The 22,047-nt window shown below is 31.1% G+C and overlaps 3 protein-coding genes across 3 annotated transcripts in view; 1 reads left to right on the top strand and 2 right to left on the bottom strand.

Annotated features, from left to right (window-relative positions):
* LOC143226501 (protein sprint-like) overlaps window positions 1-16,307 on the top strand; it is a 39,359-nt gene extending 23,052 nt beyond the window's left edge. Inside the window, exons 11-14 of the mRNA XM_076457528.1 lie at window positions 1,800-2,026; window positions 6,835-6,970; window positions 10,244-10,318; window positions 11,696-16,307. Of these exons, the coding sequence (XP_076313643.1) occupies window positions 1,800-2,026; window positions 6,835-6,970; window positions 10,244-10,318; window positions 11,696-11,817 (560 nt within the window). The 3' untranslated portion in view covers window positions 11,818-16,307. The remainder of the gene's footprint in view (window positions 1-1,799; window positions 2,027-6,834; window positions 6,971-10,243; window positions 10,319-11,695) is intronic.
* A 3,284-nt stretch (window positions 16,308-19,591) lies between these two features.
* Window positions 19,592-21,726, bottom strand: LOC143226500 (activator of 90 kDa heat shock protein ATPase homolog 1-like). The gene is made up of 4 exons (XM_076457527.1): window positions 21,599-21,726; window positions 21,326-21,451; window positions 20,277-20,378; window positions 19,592-19,932 (listed from the first exon to the last, which is right to left on the bottom strand). The coding sequence occupies exons 1-4, from the start codon at window positions 21,695-21,697 to the stop codon at window positions 19,708-19,710; spliced, it is 552 nt and encodes a 183-aa protein (XP_076313642.1). The 5' UTR covers window positions 21,698-21,726; the 3' UTR covers window positions 19,592-19,707.
* Window positions 21,727-21,778: 52 nt separating this feature from the next.
* Window positions 21,779-22,047, bottom strand: part of LOC143227496 (sodium/potassium/calcium exchanger 4-like) — an 11,367-nt gene continuing 11,098 nt past the window's right edge. Inside the window, exon 6 of the mRNA XM_076458938.1 lies at window positions 21,779-21,783. Within this exon, the coding sequence (XP_076315053.1) occupies window positions 21,779-21,783 (5 nt within the window). The remainder of the gene's footprint in view (window positions 21,784-22,047) is intronic.

The raw sequence follows: 22,047 nt of genomic DNA, 5'->3' as shown, positions 1-22,047 counted from the left end.
GGAAACATCAGTCTAGTTGGTCTGATACAGAAATAATTGTAGCTAATAAAATGTTTTGTACAAGGTGTCTACTTTAAATGTTGATGTGAAAATTAACAGTGCAAAGCTAAGTCAAAGATCCTATCTTAATTATCGTGATTTTTTAACAATTGTTTTTAATGGTATTGCTCATTTAACTGTGAGATTAGTGTAAACAAACTTGGATTTAAGGGTGACAATACAGTTAACATCTTTAATTAATTTAGAATGTGGTAGTGGATTTTGTTTTGTAAAGAAACAATATTAAGTAAAGATGTGAAATATCATAGTGGAGATTCACACTTGACCCTAATGTTAAACAGACATGAAATATCCTCACACAAGTCAGTCTTTCAATTGCAGGATATTTCTTTACTTAATCCTTTTGATTTAAAGTGTATGATTAATGTTTTTTTATCTTGTGTGTTTAATGTGTGATAATAATGTTAATATTATGGTTGTTTAAATTCAATAGATTTAATGAGGTGAAATTTATTGACTATAATCTGGTATAAAGCACCACATAGACAATAAGTCTAGCAATTGGTTTCTTCTACTGAGTTGAACTCGGTTTAGTTAGATATGAGTGACAGAAGTGACCATTGTGAGTAAGCTGCTGCTGTTTAAAATCCAAATGTTTATAGGACGTTAACCAAGATGCCAAATAGTTGTTAGATTACTTCACGTTATGTCAATATCTGAAGAATGCAAGCTTAACATACAAAATAATACTGAATAATTTTAACCTTTTGATGCCTGGTGAGCTGTATTTGTTGCCCAAGAACACAGTTGCACCATTGAATCATGAAATTTATAGAAATAAATTTTGTAATTGGTCCACATGTTTTTCGATACTTCAGAGTTGAAATTCATTTGTTAAAAACATTTTTCTCTTAATTTCATTTTATCTGTAAAAGTTTGAAAATTTTGACGTGGGACTGATTTCAGTGTGCTCCAAACAAAATTATTTGTGCATTAATTTCATGAATATTTTCTCAGTATAATGTTGCAATTGTAGCCCTCTGTATGGAATTTAGAAATAGTTTTGAACAAAGTAGCATCAGTTTGAACATCATAGTTTTGGTACAAGTGTTGTACAAAAACATTAAATTTACATTAGAAATCTCTACAGTAATTTAGTAAGACTTCAAAATCATAAATTAAAACCTACAATAAAAGTAAGCATTTTGAATTAAAAAAAGAAATCACAAAATTCTTCAATTTTTAAAGTTGATAATTCTAAGAAATGTGGCATATAAAAAATAAGATTTTATCTTGCAGAAGTTACAAAACATGTAGAAAGTTTATCTCAGGTTTCAAATGATTGTGAAGTGTTTTGCTATGTGTTAAAGCAAACATCATGACTGATGTGTCAGTTTGACATACTCGAGTTCTTAAGAATTAAGCAACTTACAGCCGAGTAGTGAATTCGAAGTATCTAAACATTTTAACTGTGACGTAAAGTTAAGGACATTGCTTTTGTTCGTGATAGTACCAATATAGTTGTAAATATAAAATACCAGTAAGAAAATTACTTTTACTTTCAAAAGAAGTTGCATATATGTAGTTTAATGATTGAGTTAAGAAGTAACCTTAGTGTCTTTACTAAAAACAAAGTATCAAATAAGTAACTAATAAACATTGTGTTTTTTGCAGGAATATAAAAAATAATATTAATTCAACATCTTTTTTTACGGGGATAGAATCTATGAGTTCTTAGAAAAATAATCTGAAGAATAGAAAAATATTCCTAAGATTTTCTTTCATTCTGTTTCTATTAGACTTCATTCCAGTACTTGTCTATGTTCTTGCTCAATGCGAGCTTATCTCAGCTGAGATAGAATTTGATTACATGTGGGGTTTACTACACAGTTCATGGCATTTAGGAGAGGGTGGATATTATTTGATCTCCCTCAGCAGTGCTGTCCATACTCTGAAACAGTTATATTTAGAGTCCATGAATATTGCAAGGAAACCTGTACATCCACTTTTCACTCTGCTGAAACAGGTGAGGAACTCTTCCTTTATCTGACTTAAAATGTTCAGCTGTATATCTTGTAATCTTGGTTAACAGTTATACACAGTTTCAGATGTTAGATTAATAGGAGATTTGGTTATGGCTAAGCAACTCTATGAAGTGATTAGAACAGTGCGTAGAAGTTCGACATGAGATCTTTATTATAAAAGAATGGGCACTAATAACACTTCTAAAACATTTAAGAAACTATCATTGAATGTGTTTATATTTTGATTTGAAAGTGAATATAAATGTAGAGATGTAAGTTTTGATTATTTACAGTTGTCTTTATATTTTAACCTAGTGTTGTTTTTTATTGTAGGTTTGTTTCTGTATTTTATGTGTGGTAATTTACTTTATTATAATCCATTCATTTTTTATTTTAACAATTTTTAAGCAGATAAAGAAATAATACAGCAGATTCATTTTAGTGAGTTGAAAACTGTAAATATTATAAACTGTTAGTGTTTGAAATGGTATAATTAGAAGAAATAGAAGATCTCATATGAACATTTGAGGAATATGTTAAACAGAAACTAGTTTGTGGTATTTCAACACAAAATTTTTGCTTTATTTTGTTTTTGTATAAACTACTTTAACAAACATATATTTTAGTTTTCTGTTTGCAACTCATTGTGTGTTATTTAGGTTTCATGGCTTGAAAGTGGCATGAGGGGTTATTGCTACATGTGTATTAGGGGGGGTACCAGAAAGTAATGACATTTTTGTTACCAAATTATGTGCTTTCTTTTGTTTACAGATGACTTTCATTTCACTGGTAAAAACACCCTTCTTTATTCATCAATTTTCTGTTAAAAAAATTGCTTTGCTTTAATCAGAAAAAAATTACTCTACATTCCTAACAAGAATCACCTTTTGACATTGCATATTCTTTGAGTTTTGTAAAGGTAACAAGGCAACAGAGGAAACAAAAATATTTGTGAGGTTTAGAAAGATTCTTTGAGTGTTTTCAAACACCATCTCTGGCTCAGAGAATTTAGATCAGGTAATTTCAGTCTCTCTGATTACTGTTGTTTAGGGAGACCAGTAGGGTTAAACAATGACCTCCTGAAATAAAAGACTGAGTCAGACCCTCGTAAAAACCATCAACTCATTTCTTCTTGGTCTAGCATTCAAGAACATAGTTTTTCCAATTTGAGTTCAGTCCCAGGGACTGACCATGTGACCATCTTTATTGTATGTAATTTTAATATTATAACGTAATACAGTATATGTATATCCACAAAATTTGGCAGGCTTTTAGTAAACATTAGATATTATTTGTAGGAAAAAATAATTTATTACTTTTAATGAAGTATTTTTGGTAACAGTTTGTTCATGAATAATTTGTTTTGTTTTTTGCTAGTCCAAAAATCTCAATTTTCATTTTTGTAATCACTAAAACCTAAGTAAATATAAAACTGTATTTTATTTCTTATTATCTCTACACTAAGAATATATTTTATTCTTCAACTAGTAGTCAAGTTATCAAAGCATGAGAAAAAGCTGAAAGTTAGAAATGAAATGAACAGCTGTGCCTTCTTTTCTTCATTATTGTTTATGAAATTTCAAAGTACTTGAGAGTTTCAACTGCTAAGCATTTCACATTTATTTTTTGTGTGAATATTGCTGTCTACAACTGTACTAGAAACCCACTAAAAGTAAGGAAATAAATCACAGTTTTGTTGGTAGACTGTTTACGTGGCACTGGAGTACCATAGCTTTGAAAGAGATGAAACATGCACAAAGAGTTGGCTTACTTGACTCCTGCTTCGAGAATAGTATGTTTAATGTATCAGATTATATATCTTAGTGCTTACTAGGAAATTTAACTTCAGTAATCACATTGCACATTGGATCTGTGAAAACGTTTATGTCAAGAACAGAAGGTGGAATTTATTAGCTTGTACATGTATCCTGAAGTATTTGTAATAAGAATTTTCCAGAACAATAAGTCTGCACTTTGAATCTGTCAAAATATTTATTATATGTTGCTGATACAATAAACATTGTAACTCTTATAATACTGATAATACTTCTGGGATGGTAGAAATTCAGCAACTAACTGTGTAGGTGTACAATGATTTTATTGGTGGATATGGTTGTAAAATTTTATTTCTTTCAGTGTACTTCTTCATCAGATTGGGTTATTGTTTTCTGAACATTCAAATTCAGTCAAGCACTCTCTAACTATAACACCAGTATTTCATAAAAAAACAGGAAAATTGTTGCTCCGTATATCACATATTTATTGCTATATATTTATTCACAAATGATTACATTTTAATTATCTTTCATAAAACATACAAGTTAAAGAAAATATACTTTGTAAAACAAAGATTTCAAGTATTTAATGTGGTTACAAGACTTTGTGCTCAGGCATTACTGTAATCCTGATTTATTCTTCCAAATTGAGGGCCCCCTCCCCTAGTGCAGCGGTATGTCTTCAGATTTACAACGCTAAAATCAGGGGTTTGATTCCCTTCGGTGGGTTCGGCAGATAGCCCGATCTGGCTTTGCTCTAAGAAAACACAAACACCAAACAGAGGGTGTAGACATATTAATTTTTTTATGCTACATACAAGAAGAAACAATTAATGTACTATATTAGTGCACAAAAAACACCTATCATTTGTTCGGGTGTCTAAACAAGCTTTATATGAGTTTTAGAAAGTCGTGTTTCTCTTCAGAGCAATAACTTATCACATTTCAACAGTTTAAGTGAAATTGTGATTTTTCTCCTTCAAGCTCTTTACAAACAACTACAAGATTTACATACACAAGTAACTGCTCTTTCTAGTGGTTCTAAAATATTGCAGAAGTAGATGGAACTAGACAAGAGGTTTTGAAAGAATGTAGTAGTGAGAGGAGTAAAACTACTAGATTATCTAAATATACTTATGTCAGCAAATGAAAGAGGTTCTTATTTTTAATTATAATTTCTCAGTATGTATAGTTTGAGTTTATGATTTGTTAGCTACTGCATGTATTGGATGGTTGGCATAATTAATTATGAATGCAACAGAAAGTGTTTTATGACATGCAATAAATATTTATTTTTTCTTTATATTTACTTTCATATTAAGAAATTAAAACGTATGAAAATTTGAAATGCAATGTTTGTCTTGACGTGAATTCTTTTAACATAAGTAATAGCAAAGTTATTTAATAAAAATTTGAAAATAACTAAAATGGCATATGTGCTCTGCAGTGAAAGAGTTAAACCTACTTGGAAAGGTCAATAGACAAAGAGTTTCAGTTCTCCACAAACTCAACTCTCAGATGATAACAAAATCTAGTGCATAACAATTTGCAGTTCATTGATAGCCAAATATGAGAAAGAGCCATGTTTTCATTAGATTATTACAAGAGATGAAAAATGGGTTTCTTTACATTAGTGCTGAGTTCAAGAATCAGTGGCTTAGCCCTGGCCTGAACCCAACTCTAACAGCCAAGTCAGGTCTACACCTGCAGAAAGTTGTTTTGGTAAGACAGAGTTGGCATAGTTTGCTTTGACTACAAGTGCAGACCTTCATTGTCAACAATTGGATGGTTTGCACAAGGTTCTCATTGAAAAATGTCTAGCTCTGATCAACAGAAAAGGAGTCATTTTACAATGTGACATTGTGATACCACATTGTGCAAGAATGACTCAGAACAAGATATTCTTGTTAGGCTAAGAATTCTTTTACAGTAGGTATCTGTGATTTGTTAATAAATGAACACCATATATATTGTTTGTTTCTAAAGTAATTATATATTTGAAACAAGTTAAACTTATCTAAAAATTCTTTACACTATGGAAATTATAGTTGTATCTTAAATACTATACAGTTCTCTTCTTCTTGTCAAAAGTCCACTTAGGCCAATTCAGTTGGCATGCCACACTACTTTTCTCTATTTTTATTGCAGTAATATCTGTGTGTAATTGAATTACACTGTAGCTTGAGTTACTGCAGTTGTATCCTGAACTTCTAATAATAGTCTGTTCGTTTTCATACTTCCAATAATTGTGTGCCTTTTTATTAAAGTCCACACAGGCAGGTTCAGTTAGTTTAGAACACCCCTTTGATGTGACAAATTATTTTCCTTTTATCTTTCAAACTGTTAATATGGCTCTAACATGTAAACTGTTGGCCCATTCACTCGCATGACAGTTAACTTTGTTTTCTAACTTTCTTATGACCAAACTTCTCTTTTATATGATTTTACTTTCACAGTATTGTTGCTCATCTGGTCACAGCTATTTATGCATCTATGAATTAGATCTTCTAGAAATTTCCATAGCCTCAACATCAATGAATCGCAAACATAATGTTTGATAGTCTTAATGTTACAAACAAAAAATTAATTAATAATCCTACCTAAACAAAACAGTGTTTTTATATCTGACATTGACATTGTCCCTTCAGACTGTCATGTATTCAAATCTATGCAGCACTTTCTCAGTAATAAATAAAATCTTTAGAAATAGTGATAGCATCAAAACTGCTCTTGCAGAATTTTTTGTCTCAGAGGAAGCTTTCTTCTATCAGTGAGAAATTGAAAGGTTGATTGAAAGATGGGACATTTTGAGGTTATGTAACTGATTGAAAAGCAAATATATTAAATGTATTTTACTGTATAAGTAAAAACAAACCGCTACTTTCCAGTAACCCTAATACATACATCACTTTCTTGCTGTTATGATGGTGCTAAAGTGACAACTAAGTTTCAAAAACATGGATGACTTGTTAACTTGCAATTAATTAAAATATTTGTCAGTGAGTGGTGTATATTTGTGATATTTTCTGTTTCAGCCTGAAGGAAAAACTCGGTTACCAAGTGTCTGTGACCTGCAGGGTTATCTGAAGGTCATGTTTCCTGATGAGGTCAGTGGAGACGTCCGCTACAAGACCCTACCTGTTCCACCTAATATGACAACTAAAGAAGTTTGTAAGCAATGATTATGTTAGTTACTAGTAAATGTTAGGTAGTTTTTTTTCTAAGTAGGTAGTACAGGTAAATGTTTTACCAAAGAGGTTCTGGAGAAACAGAAAATGATTCTCAGTACATACAAGCACCAAATGCAGGTAAAGGAAATACATTACTTAAGCTCACCAGTGTTGTTTTATTTACCCAAGATAGTTTATTTTTATACTTTTTACTATGATTTATTTGTTTGATGTTATTAAAATACATTATTATTTATATTTATTTACAAAAACATCTTTCTTTTCTCTGCTTACAAAACTTAACATGGCAGACAAAGTTAATAATATTTAATATAGTACATAAAGTCATATGTACCCACATTTATAAAATAATTTTTTTTTTAATTTATTAAACTGTACAGTACTTTGTGACAACTATGTAAATACTGAATATTTGCCTTAAAAGTCCTATAGTCCATGATATAAGCATCATAATCAGTCTATCTAATCATCTGTTATTTCTTCAGTGATACTTAGCTCTTTGATAGTTGTCTAATGATAGTAGTGATGTTTTTCTTCATACCAAAGCCTTTAAATTCTTTAGATTCAGGATCATCTTCAATCAAAGCAGCTGACTACAAGGTCTTTCAGCATAGCACAATTTCAGGCAGTAGTAAAATCATACACAGAATCTTTAATGTTGTGAGAAATATGAAAAGCTTCAGTATCACCAGTTTTAGGTTCATTGCAGTACCTTTACAGAATGTGTTATTAATAATAAAAATGGTTCACATTACTAATGATAGCTTGGCTCATAGGTTGTATTAGACTTTTTCCATTGGGGAGTTAGAAACACAACAAAGATGTTTTTGTTAATTATCCTCATTTCTGCCTCAGGATGTGCTTTAAAATTATTCAGGATTAGGGTGGTTTTGCTGTCTTCTAGTAAGTCAACTTACTGAAAATGTTTTTCACTTGACACCTAAAAGAAAGAGAAATCCGTTTCTAAAAGATCATGCATCAACAAAGCATTGTCACTTTTGTCATATCATGAGGATGAGAATGTTTTCAAGTAACTAAAGACTCCACTTACATACAGCATCAAACTTATGTGAAATATTGATTTTTTTTTTTTTACTTTTATTGCTGCTCAATTCTTTGGAGTAGATGATGCTGTAGAGGACATGGAAGCCAAGGATTGCTGTTGAAGAGCTGATGCTGACTCAGAGGTGCAATAACTTAACACATACTCAGCATATTTGACATTAGTTGAGCAATTCAAAGGACAAACTGTCTTCTGAGGAAATGAATGAACATGTACAGAGTTAGGTGTGGGGAAATGAATGAATGTGTGCAGTACTAGGCATGATATGTGGTCACTTTCATTACTATTGAGCACCACATTTAAATACTTTTTCTGTTATTTGGATTTTTTTATTTTTTGGTGGTTCAAATGTGTTGGTTTTTACAGAAAGGGGGATTTTTGTTAAATCACCTATTCCTTAAAACAAGATTGTGCTATAGTCCATTCCAGCAGGATAGTTTGGTCTAATTCTCTATATAGTATCCAGTATTAGTTTTTTAACCCATAATAACTCTACTTACAAAACTAATTGTCGTCACATTCTACCTCATATTTGTACACCAATATTAACTTTTTGTATACTGAGTTAATCAGTATGAGGTATTTGTCTTGTGTGTTAACTTGTCTTTGTTGATCAGTATTACTGACTCTGATTTATTACTTATTAGGTTTATAATTATTGTTTTCACTAATGTATTGACACAATTATATAAAGCTTAAACATGAATGAATGCTTTTCTTATTGACTTGCTTGATTTTTTAAATCCTGTGTGAACCTTATTGCAAAAGATGAGTTGGCATGACTGTGTTACTAGTCATATTTAAGTGTATCAGTTTTTTCCACCTATAGCCTAAAAATATTACATTATTTAAAAGGATTTTCTAATCACTTAATTGAAAAAAATATATGTATATATTCTTTGAGTGTTAATCTAACACAGATGATTGATGTGTTTAAAGTAGAAAACAGTATAAAGGTATACAGAATTTGGTTAATTGGTTATGGCTAGCCTGAACGTTTATGTGTATAAAGTTTTTAATGCTGGAAATAACAACTAAAATTTTTGGATTTGAAGTCAATTTTAGGGTAATGTTCAAAAGACATTGTAGGAAAATCATTCATGGTTACAACCCCAACACAAAAGTGAAATTTGTATCTATATCTCTTATGGCATTTATAAGTATTAGACTCTCAAACTGTTTTATAGAGAAAAAAAAGATCATTTTAAGGACTTTTTTTAATAATTTTAGTAAAGACTGATCTTCTTTTTTTCTTTTTTTTTTTGTATAGCGATTTTATATTGGACCCTAGTAAAGTTATAACAGTTAATCTATCAAATGAAGTCATACTTCCTAATGAAGTAAACCATAGTTGAGGAAAGGGTGAAAGTAACTTATTTACTTTCTTAACTCATTCTATGTTGCCCTTCTTATACATGCTGTTATGGAATCTTATGTAGTATTAAACAGTTTTCGGTACAATTAAGAAAGGTAACAGTAATTTCTAAGCTTTTGTAAGGCTACAAGAATAGACATCATAATTAAAAATATAATGTATGAGTTTTAAATTACTGATAATTTCAGCAGGTTGTGTGGGGTATCAACTATTGAAGGGGCAAAACAAAAGCTACTTGAAGATAACTTATTTCACTGAATTAACTTGAAACTAACTCAGAACATTCTGTTGATAAGTAAGATTGGTTTAAGGTTGCCTGTCATAATCACTTGCACCATTATACAGGAGTGTGTTGTCAGTCAGTCAGTAGTCGCTACAATAACATCACACAAGGAGTGCTTAATGTTAAAAGTTGGTACTGTTGTGACGTCGGTAAAATGTGGGAGTGCCATGAATCATGAGAAGAATTATGCACACTGCAGGTTGTAACATACCATAACACATGAACTTGAAAAGCAAGAAATAAAAATATTTGTCACTGGTAATTCTGGTTTTATTTACTCTTGAAAAGAACACTTTTGAAGACCTTGCAGAAGTACATCTAGTATTATATTTAGAGATAAAGATGTGAAGTGAATGGCTGCATTTCCATTGCAGCTGTATATGCAGGTCTGCATATTAGTAACATGTGTTATGGTAACTTGAATTTTATTTGTAGAGGATTATGTTGAGGTGATGATGAATATTTTAGAAAATAATTTTTTTATGTAAAAAATTGTTTTCAGTGTTTATTTTGTTGTTTGTTTCTTATGTAGGCAGAATGGCAGCTTCCAAATTTGGTGTTACTGATGCACAAGATTATGGCTTGTTTTCATTAGTCGGAGATATTGGTAAGTGTTATTGCCTTAACACTAATAAGCTATTTGCTGGATATTAATATCATGTGTTTAGAATTTCTTTATAAAAAGTAATAAACAGCATTGCTTTGAGCTAGAGAAAGTAACTGCCTAATCTATATAAAGGCCAGTTGATTTCTCAAAATAGGAGATACTGTGAAACCTTAAATGCAGTGATTGTCATAATTATAAGCCTAAAGTGAAGATGTAGTGTGAGATTACCTAGCTTAGAGCCAAGTGTATAAAATTTATCATGAAAGCAAAAATATTAATTTTGTTTAAACTTGCATTGTTTCTGAACTACACTGTTTTCTGTTGTATTACCAGTATTTTAATAAAAACACTTTTTTTTAATCAAAAAATTTTTCGTTTTGTTGGCTATACATTTCATTTTATAGTTTCAGTACCTAGACAAACAACATTAGATTATACTTTTGTTGCTAAGTAACATGACATAAAAGCCATTGTTGGAGTGTTGTATTACCAAAATGCACTGTGTTTTCTATATCTTAAAGTCTAAGTGATTTTCATCGATAATTATTCTATAAATTATCTAAATTTTGATTGACTCGCAAAGAAATTTACCAAAGTTTGATTGCCTCGACTGCACTTTTCTGACTCTTTGATGGTCCAGCTTGATTTTGCAAGATTTATTTATTTTGGTTAGCTATGAAATATGAGGTTAGGGTATACTGTGGTAGTATTTGCTCTGTCACTTTTAATGTACTACATTAAAATATATAGCATTTCCTGAACTATAGGTCACAAATCCCATTGAAGTCACAGAGGGTCTCCAAAAGGATTGAAATGTGTGAAATATTATTCATTTTTAATTTAGTTATGGGTCTAGCTGCTTGTGAGGAACTGAACTTTGGGCTTAGTGTAAAAGTTTTCATACTAGAGACTTCTGTTCTGCACAGTATATAAGTTAACAGGCAAGATGTAAAGCCCAAATGGTTTAAGAAATATTTTAACAGCATACTGAAAAAAAAAAAAGCATCTAGAGAGATTGAAACTGAATTAAGTAGTTTGGATTTTTTGCGTTATTTAAAATGATAGTAAAAAAATTAAAAGAACAAAAGTTTACTTGAGACATTTTATTTTATAAGGTTAGGATATTGTCAGCTTTTGGTGGGTCATTTGAGAACAGTACATAAAAAAGAGTTGTCTTAAATAGAAGGGAGATGTGTGATTTAAGATGTTCAAATATCAAGGTTATTACTCAGAAGTTACAATTAAGTTTCAAGGTATTTGAAAAAAATATTCTTGTTTTATTACTTGTTGATAATAAGTGGTGGTTCAAGACTTGTCGATCCTTTCCTATCAATCACTTTATATTTTATAGTGCTGATTATCACTGTTTATCTATAGAATTCAAGCTCAAAGAATGCGAATGTCCACAGATATTGAAAGCTGAAGCAGTGGCCGGTGACAAAGATATCTCTTTTATCTACAGACGTTGCGATGGCAAGTTTGCCTGGCCTTATTGGTGATAACTTGAGGAATCCTCTGACTGTTTTACTCAACACCTGTATCACTGAGTCATTTGGAAATTCTCAAATATTGCTTCCAAATTTTATTTATAATTATAAAGGTGGGACACTTTCTCATAAGTGAATTTATACAAATAACTGTGTTATTTATGAACACATGATTTTCAATGTAAGTATTAAAATTGAATATCTTTTTCTTGTACTTATTTTATGTACAATCTGTCTATACTTTTTTGCTGATTTAAACATAATTATCCTAAACTTGGTAGATATTCCATGGTTGGCTACACCATATTATCAAGTTTTTGTGTTATGTGTTATAAATCAGTAGGTCTTCCTCTATATTTATTGCACCTGTTGAATATGCATGTTCCATTTAATCCCATAAAAATAACACATAATACAAATCATGTAAAGACAGCAATCTTTATATTGTTTCAAGAAGTCAGAAAAGGTATATAGACACACATACTATCCTACTAAAAGTCTAGAATATGGATAGTTATGAAATAAAACTACCTGGAGAAAACCATTTTTGCTGGTCAAGCATCAAATATTCTACATGTCCAGTACCCATAGCTGAAAATATGTTTTTTATTTATTATACAGATACCAGCACATGGGTTTAGCTTAAATTGAAATGAAATTAATCATGTTACATAGAGATATGTATCTTGCCCATATGGTGAGTATATGTGTAAGTTGGGTAAATCCTTTTGTTTATGCATTCCTTAATGTTTAGTGTTTGTGACATCAAGATGCAATATTAATGATGCATTGTTTTAAGAGGATGGGTTCACTTAGTGACTGGATGTACTCAGGTGGGGTGTAATTTGGAAGTCTGAGATTGTTTTGGTAGTTCTGTTCTGGAGTAGCTATTGTTTGTGTATCATGTTGCACATTACTGCATTGCTATGCACTAGTATTGGTCTGATGAAAGCATTATAGACTGTGATGTAATGGTTACTGGGGAGTAACCTTTGTTACTTCCAACAACATGCCTTAGGTAGTTGATTCTGATACTGGTGCTATGGATAATTTTATTAAAATATTTAAATCATTTAAGGTTCTATCTAAGTGAAGGCTAAATCTGGGATTTTAATGTGGTTTGTGAATTTGACAATTGTGTTGTTAAGATGTAGTTTCACAATTTTCAACTTTCTCACGGACTTTTTGCAGAAGGCAATTGCTTGTCATGGTAGGGTTAAATGCAACATGCCATTTGTTACATTTTGATTCTGTGTTCAAGGGAGGTTTGAATGCTGCAATTGCAGTCTTAGCCTTGCTGGATGTGCACCATGTGGCTATATTATTTGTATATTGTATATGCACACTAATGGGAGGAAGGGTATATTATTTACTAATATGTTATAGAACATAATGCTTAATGCTGACCCTTGCAGAACACTTACAACTAATGTGAATGAGTGGGACACTGCTTCTTTTATATTAAGTTTGGCAATATGGTAGGTGAGGAAACTCAATATACACTGTATTAATGGGGTTGGGAAGTCAATATTATGCAATTTATAGCTCAACCCATTACACTATACTGAATCAAATGCTTTTTATGTGTTGAGGAAGGTCTTTATTGTGACTTGTTTTCTATTAAAGCCTCTGTATATATGGTTTTGGTTTGTCTAACAGGGTAGTTTCAGATTTACCTGTTTTTTCTACTTTCATTTTGAATGTTATTCAGGATTTTGTTTGCTTCAAGGTAGCAATTCATTCTGTTAGTGATAAGTTTTCCTAATATGTTGAGTGGGCTGATGGGTCTATACGTACCACAAGTTGGTTGGGTTATTATCATTCTTAAGTATCACTTTGATTATAGCAGCTTTCCATATCTTGAGGTAGTATCCTGATAGCTGTGATAAATTGCATCTAGGTGCTCCAAGATTGATTCCAAGAAGTGTTTTAAGAAATATGTCATTAATACCGTCTTCACCAGGTGCTTTCTGCTTGACTTTTTTTTAAATATACTTTTATGTGGGACATGTCAAAAAATTTTGCAAATGGCTATTTTGTTGCATGTGTTTGGGAAACACTGGCATGAAAATATCTTTTATTGTCTACTTGGTTGTTAACATCATTCTAGCATGTTGTGTCAAACGATGCTAAATTAGGTGTTACAAATGTGCTTTTAAAATATTGAACAAATAGGTCTGCTTGTTCCCTGTCTGTTGATACGATTAAATTATTTTATTTAATTGTTTTAATGTTGCTCTTGGATTTGCTTTTGGTGATTGATTTGAATTTATGCCAGAGTAGTGCTGAGTCTGTATGTGGGCTGTCAGTTGACTTATAGAAACTGTCCCAGTTATAATCTTGTTGTTTTTTTACTAACTTTCTGATACTATTCATTTTATTGCTAATGAGTGGTTTTAGGGGGAAGGTTATGCATGTGGAAATATATTTGTCTTAGTTGTCTTCTACTTGTATATTTTGGAAGTTTGCATCCTGTGATAGGAGTAAAAGAGGAATGATATTAAGTAGTGGTCACCTTTGACATTATAGTGTACTTGAAAATTGTGTGATTAAATAGTGCAGTGGGAACTACTGCTAATTCAAGAATATCTTGGGATCCAAAATAATGTGTGTGCATCATGGAGGGACTTTTATTTGTTACCAAATCTTCTAGAAATTTATGTACGACCTTGCTGTTAGCATTGATGATGTGACACACGAAATCCGTGTATTTGCTGTTTTAAGATAATTAATAAGTCTTTAAATGTAACCTGGTGGATGTAACTTTAACATTTCTGTTTACCAGTAAAAATCATACTGTATGCTAATAATTATTATAAATATAAAGGCTAACGTGTATCTTCTCTTTTAAAATTATTTCAAAGAATGTTGTTTTTCAAAACAGTGAGATGAATTATTTTTTTATGTATTGTTTTTTTGTGGGTGATGGGTTGTTAGTTTTCATCGGCACTTTGTAATTGTAATGTATGCTTAATTGCCAGCTACTGGTGTCAGTTTGACTGATTTCTTGTTATTGGTAGTAATTAGAACAAGACCTCATTTTATCTATAGTTTATTTTTATGAAAAAGGGATTTGTTTGGTAGTTAATTTGGAATTAATTATGTAAATATAACTTACTCTATTGTTAGTACTGCTTTACAACAGCTATGGTGTTTGTTTTTTTAACATCATCTATATTTATTAGTAATGGAACTGTTTGAGACGATTTTATTACAGTTTCAGTAAAATATTCAAAAATGTCCAGAATTAAAAGAAAAATGTGTAATTGATACCATTTGCAATTGCATTATTTTTTAGAAATGACATAAACATATTATGTTATCTTAGAGTTTAGAAATACCAACTGTAAGTCTTGTAGGCTGCAAATAATGTTTGAGTCATATTGTATTAAAGAAGAAGAAAAGGGCAGGATGGATATTCAGGGTTTTTAAGATTAGTTTTCTAGAATAAAATTTAGTACCAGTATTAACACTAATTATATTTTCATTATTAGTCTTAACTGTAACTAACTGTGTTTTTGACTATTAGTTTTAACTGTTGCTAAATGTGTTTTTGACTATTAGTTTTAACTGTAGCTAAATGTATTTTAAGTATATGTATTTATGGCTGTTCTGGTATTCTAGTTAAGTGTTAAAAATTACACATTATGATTTGGTTTGCGATATAATCTTAAGCTTACCAATACACGTGATATTATTTACACACGCATAATGATTGTATTGCATTGATTGGGCTGTCTTGTTCATGAAGTTCCTAATTTGTTGCACTATGTTTGTTGAGCTGTTTTACAATAAATGTATAAACACTGAGAGTGTTGAAGGATAATGTAATCTGAAAGCAGCTTTCCTGATTGTCACTTACTTGTTCAGTGCAAAATCAGGAGTTCTGTGGTTGATCAGATATAATTAATAGAAAATTATAAGTATTTTGGAGTAGACAGACTGTTGTTAATGTCATTGTTGGGGCTTTTTGGGTGGAAAGAACATTATGGTTATATTTTAATTAAATAAATAAAAAAATTGCTGTGCGCTTTGACCTGTTATGTTTTGGGGAACGTGGAACAGTGAAAGTTAAGTTGCTAGCTGGTGCAAATAACCTTGCTGGAAAAGTGGCCTTATTAGTCATATAAAAAATTTGTTTTTAATTTTTGATTAAACATAACTTTTATTTTTACCTAATGTTATTGTTTTATTTTTCAAGTCATAACAGTGAGTTGTTGATATTCAGTATTATAAGAAAATTTTAAGTTGATTTAAACTTGTATATTGTTTGTTAGCATGTCTTACTAGCAAGTACTAATGGGTTAATTTTTTAGCTCAGTGGAAAGAATAATCACTTTTAGTGTGAAAGGTTTAGAAGACATAAAAATATAAATTACTATATGTGTACTATTTGCACAACAAAAAATTGTTTGTGATTTTAAATACTGATGTGATATAATCGTTTTATGATGTTAGTTTTGTTGATTGAAAGTTTAATAAATAAACACCATTCTTTATGTGTTACTTTGTTTCTTGCTTATTGAAACTTGTGATACACTCTTCAAGAAATTAGAGATTGACAGACAAGATTTTATAATTAAAATGGATACTGTAAGATAGGAAATTTCTGTTCAAAACTTATTCTTTACAAGACTAAGAACAGGTACAAAGAAATTATTGCATAGTGCTGAGGAATTGTTTTCTTTATAATGAACACTACCTACTCTTTGTGCACTAAACTACAAGCAGTTTTATTTTTCAGAAGAAATATACACAAAAGCATTCGTAGATAAACACTGAAACTGTGGTGGTAAGTACACGTTTGAAAACAAATGTGAAATAATTAATGAACTAATACTGTTGTATTATAACTGAAAACTGAATATTGTGAGAAACAATTTAAAGAAAAGGTACAAGTGATATTATAGGGTTAAAAGAAAAAACCTCGAGTGTTATGCAAGTAAAAAAAATATGACCATTGATATATGTTTTGTTGATTTTTTTTCATTATTTTCTTTCACCAATTTAGTGATTTCATAGGTTACTTTGCAGAATGTAAGTTAACAGATAATCTGGAATGAAAGTGTTAAGAGACCACTTTTTAATAAAATGTAAATTGCCTCAACTAAACATTTTTCAAAATGCACAAACGTAAGGTCTAGTCCTTGCATCCCCCCACCAGTACAGCAGTAAGTCTATGGATTTACAATGCTAAAATCAGGGGTTTGATTCCCCTTAGTGGAGAGGAAAACAGACAAAGACACACACACACACCTACCTTACATGAAGCAAATATATAAATACGTGGTGAACATTATCACATCTAAGGACAAAGTAATGCAACTTCTTTCAGTAGGTAACCTGAGCTCCTTATTTAGCTAATGTAAATTCCCAGCAGAGGTACTGGTACCGTGAGTAACCTTCCACATCACAAAACAAGAAGAAATCATTCCCCTCATTTTATTCATAAATTATAAATGTAGGTAGTATGTTAAATAACGGTATTTCAAGAAATCACATTGTGATATTAGCATAGTTTACAGCAGCTTGTATACTTGCTACAGAACCAGATATTTGATGGAAAATTTGAACCTCGTAAGTAAAACCATTTTATAAGTTCAGATCTACATCTTTTAGGATAACATGTTCATTAATAAACCAAGATGGATTGTATTTTGCATATTGTTCCAGAAATCATTCCACAACTCAGTGATGTTTATTATTTGAATATAGCTACTAGAGATAAGAAAATAAACTTGGTATCCTTCTTATTGTTGGGAGAAAAGAACTTAAAAATTCTATAATTTTTTAGTTTGTTTTACTTTATGAATATATTCACATCGTGTTTCCAACAACATTAACCTCTCACTTTCTGGTGTCCCCTGCGAGTACAGTGGTAAGTCTATGGATTTACAATGCTAAAATCAGGGGTTTGATTCCCCTCAGTGGTCTCAGCAGATAGCCCGAGGTGGCTTTGCTAAAAGAAAACACACTTACTTTCTGAATATTTGGGTGTGTATAAAAATACACAATTCCTGCATTACTCAAAATCTTATTTTTGTTAATCTCACCTAATACATATTTTAACAATATTCATTATTTGTTTTCTCTAATGGAATGTATGCATTGCAATTTATTTAAACTTCCTTTTCATTGATAAACCTTGTATCATTCAAATTTTCACAAAACATCTTATTGTAGACAATATAAAACCATTTACGCTTACTATATTTCACTTATTCCTATTATATCAAAATCTCCCATTCCTATAAGTGCTCTAAAGTCATCTATTTAATTTCTAGCATTACAATATTAAAAATCAAGCCTATCATTATAATTATTCTATACTCATTTCCTTTGATAAACTTTTCTCTGCCTCTTATTCTTGTTTCATTTCCTGGCCCTCACCAATGTATAGCCCTAGTTTAAAACTTCCCTTACAGCTGAGTTAATAGCCTTAGTAAACAAGCCAGCTCCTTCCCTAATTAAATGTAAACCATCCGTTACAAAAAGCTCCCTTCTTCCACTGAACTGATCCCACAAATTTGCTCTCACTTACAACTAACCTAAGCCTAGTATTTAGTTCTAATGACCTAGTTATAACTTCATCTCCACTATTAATTCTGGCCCAGCATGGCCAGGTGAGTTTAGGCATTCGACTCATAGTCTGAGGGTTGCAGGTTCAAATTCCCATCACACCAAACATGCCCTTTCAGCCATGGGATCATTATAATATGACAGTCAATCCCACTATTTGTTGGTAAAAGAGTAGCCCACAAGTTGGCAGTGGATGTTGATGACTAGCTGCCTTCCCTCTAGTCTTAACACTGCTAAATTAAGGGCTGTGGCAGATAGCCCTCAGGTAGCTTTGTGCAAAATGCAAAGACAAAACAAACAAACTATCAATTCTAGGACAGTATCCCTGACAAAGTTAAATTATAGCCTCTTACTTTAAATGCCATTATCAACCCTTTGTACTTATTAATTAGCTCTGACCTACATCATTAACCCCTACATGCACCACAAAAACATCTCCACTAGCCTCCTTTTTTATATCCTCTGCTTTGTTAGTTATATCCTCCATCTGTACCTCTGGATAGTATGCTCTGTTTCTTTTCTTCCCATTTACCCCACAGACTATTCTATCTACATGTCTTGTCAAAGGATCACCTATTATCTCCCTATCATCACATCCTTTTCAATATATTTTTAAAACAAAACCTTCTGACAAAATCTAATCATTTCTTTCTTTGTTTGAAGTGCATCTCTGGATGAAAACAAGATTCTTGGTGTTTAGACACTGGACAAGTACATTGTTATGCACCAACTACGTTCATGTCAAACACATGAATTTAGATGGGAGTTGCCTAAGAGTTAGTGGCATGCAAGTCTCACATGCAGGCATGTAAAGGGGGGAATCTGTTAGGTATGACTTTTAGACACAAATTTTACTTTTAAAAGCAGGTAGAATTCATTTGTTTAGTGTCTGTTTTCTTATAGCAAAGCCATATCAGGCTGTCTGCTGAGTCCATCGAGGGAATCAAATCCCCGATTTTGGCACTGTAAATCCGTAGACTTACTGCTGCACCAGTAGGGGACATTTGTTTAGTAGATTTAATATTATTTTAATGTTTTTCTATAAACAAAAAAACGTTTTACAATATGTTGATCTCAAACAATTATTGTTCCATAATAAAATGGAACAAAAAAACAAACAAACTCTGAACTATTCAACAAGCCCCTGTGCAACAGCTAAAAAGTGGATTAATTACAGAAACAAGTGTCTTTAATAAACACTTCCCAATTTTTTCTAGTTGAGAGATGTTTTATTGGGACTTTAATATTTTTTTTATACATAATGAGAAATAATGGAAAAATTAAATACAACTACACAATTGTTTTATTACAGCTACCATGTTATCAGAAAAGCATTGCCCCAAATCCAAATACCCTCTTCATGCTCTGCCAATAGTAATTCTTCCATCCTTCTCGAGTTTGTTCTAATTCATTTCTTGGAACCCCCTTCTGGGTCAGCTTCACTTCTGTTGAATCTTCTCTTTCTATTATTTCCAAGATTACGTCTGAATAGTGACCACTTGGCCAGTTCTTGAAACGCCACTTCTGAACAATCTTTTCATTGGGAATCTGTTACAATGAATCAATTCCTCATAGGATTTTACTTGATGCTTCTCAGATAAAGTCAGTATAATATTGAAAGATGCAACAAAGAAATTAGTATCTTTTTCTGTTATAAGTTTACTCAACCTCTATCATAGTGCAACCTTAAGAGACTTAAGCCTTTAACTTGTTTGTAAAACAAAAAATAACTTGCATATTTCAGTTGTACAGTACAACTATCTTGAAAAGTATGTTTTTTTTATTAAAATACTAACAAAAAAACTAATTCTAATAAAATTGGGTAATCAATACTTTTTGCAAATACAATAATTCAATTTTAACACTATAAAAAAACAACAACAAAAAAGTACCAACTCAACAAAAGTACCATAAACATTTCCATCAAACAATGAAAATTTTCCTCCTTCTGTGAGTTCCAGCTGGCAGGGACCCTGGGTAAAAGCTTGAACCATCTAAATCAAATATCAGACCAAATTATAATATCCAACACTACTTAATGATTTATTCTTATGTTGAAATTTTTAAACTTACCTGTGAAGTAGTTCTAGATAATTTTCTTACTATTGAACAAAGCTTGACCTATAACTGATAGTTTTAGGAAAAGAACAATTATAAAAAATTAAGTCATGAATAAAATCAGGACTGCCAGATGTTGCCTTAATCCTGTAACTAAATCAAAGTGAAAAAGTTTATAAATACACTCAAATTCTACAGTAATTTTAACAAATTACAACTGGGCATAATTTTAATTTTGTTAATACCACCAGCTGTTGTAAAACAAACATTTCTGTTAAATTTAGGTACATCATTGTTACTAAAGTATCTAGTATGCTACAAGAAGAAATATTTTTTACACATAGGATGACAATTCTTTTATTTACTTGAATGAAATTTCTTGTAAAATCAATTTATTTAAAAGCATTTTTTAAGATGAACGTATGTGGTTATTTTTTTTACCAAGTATGTTTCAGAAATTTATGTAAATGAAAAACCACATATCAATTAATGTTTCAAATCAGATTAGCAATGTCTGTTTGGTGGTATCATTTCAGCTACTATCCACATCTGTGTGTTTTTGAATTTTGCACAAAGCTACATGAGGTCTATTTGTGCTAGCTGTCCCTAAGACTAGAGGGAAAGCAGCTAGTCTTCACCACCCACCAGCAATTCTTGGGCTTCTCTTTTACCAATGAATAATGGGATTGACCATCACATTATGATGCCCCCCAAGCTAAAATTGTGAGCATGTTTCTTGTGACTGGGATTTGAACCTCGGATTACGAGTCAAATGCCTTAACCCACCTGGCCATGCTGGGCCTATACATATCTGAAATGTGATTTGTAAAATGTACATTACAGACTATTTTTCAAATTTTTGCAATGAACCAAACTACAATACCTCTTTTATTGTGAGTGCTCTAAAGAACTCTTCAGCTTTGCATTTGAAAGATTCTGTCATATTTAGCTCAGTCAGGTCAAGTCTCACTGCTTTTCTTTCCACATTGTCATCTGATGCAGTGTAAACCTAAAGTTAAAAGGTGTGATAAAATACAAAATGGCCATTATTTGACAATACAGTGTCCACTGAAAATGTGTTTAGGAATACTTCAAAATATGATCAAAGCAGATATAGAAACTGTTTTATCAAACAAATACAAAAATTCTGCCTTACTTGTTTACTAGGTGTTACTTTCATAACGTTAGAAGTTGTCTTGGCTTGTTCTTTTGTTGGCAAGATCATTCCCTGAGAAAACTCTGGAAGGAATAACATTGGCTTTAATACATCTGAATATATGTAAATCAAATTTATAGTAATACCATAATAAATAATTTGTAAATGACAAATTGTCATTCAAGCTGGAAATGAGTGTCAGAAATTACATTTACTATGGAACAAGATTAATCACCTCTCAGTGCATAAAATTAGTATTACATTTTTTCACGCACAGAACTGATTGTGTATCAAAGCAAGGTTATTCTGTCATACATAGAATTTACATTATATTAAAGCAAATTGATTTTGCATTCACAGAATTAGTATGCTATTGAAACAAGATTTTGTCATACATAGAGTTAGTACAGCATTAAAGTTAACATTTTCAATAGAAATGTTATCTTCTT

The sequence above is a fragment of the Tachypleus tridentatus genome, chromosome 9 (assembly GCF_004210375.1).
Source record: "Tachypleus tridentatus isolate NWPU-2018 chromosome 9, ASM421037v1, whole genome shotgun sequence".
NCBI lineage: Eukaryota > Metazoa > Arthropoda > Merostomata > Xiphosura > Limulidae > Tachypleus > Tachypleus tridentatus.
Note: the sequence above shows the minus strand (reverse complement) of the source record. Positions and strands in the feature narration are given on the sequence as shown.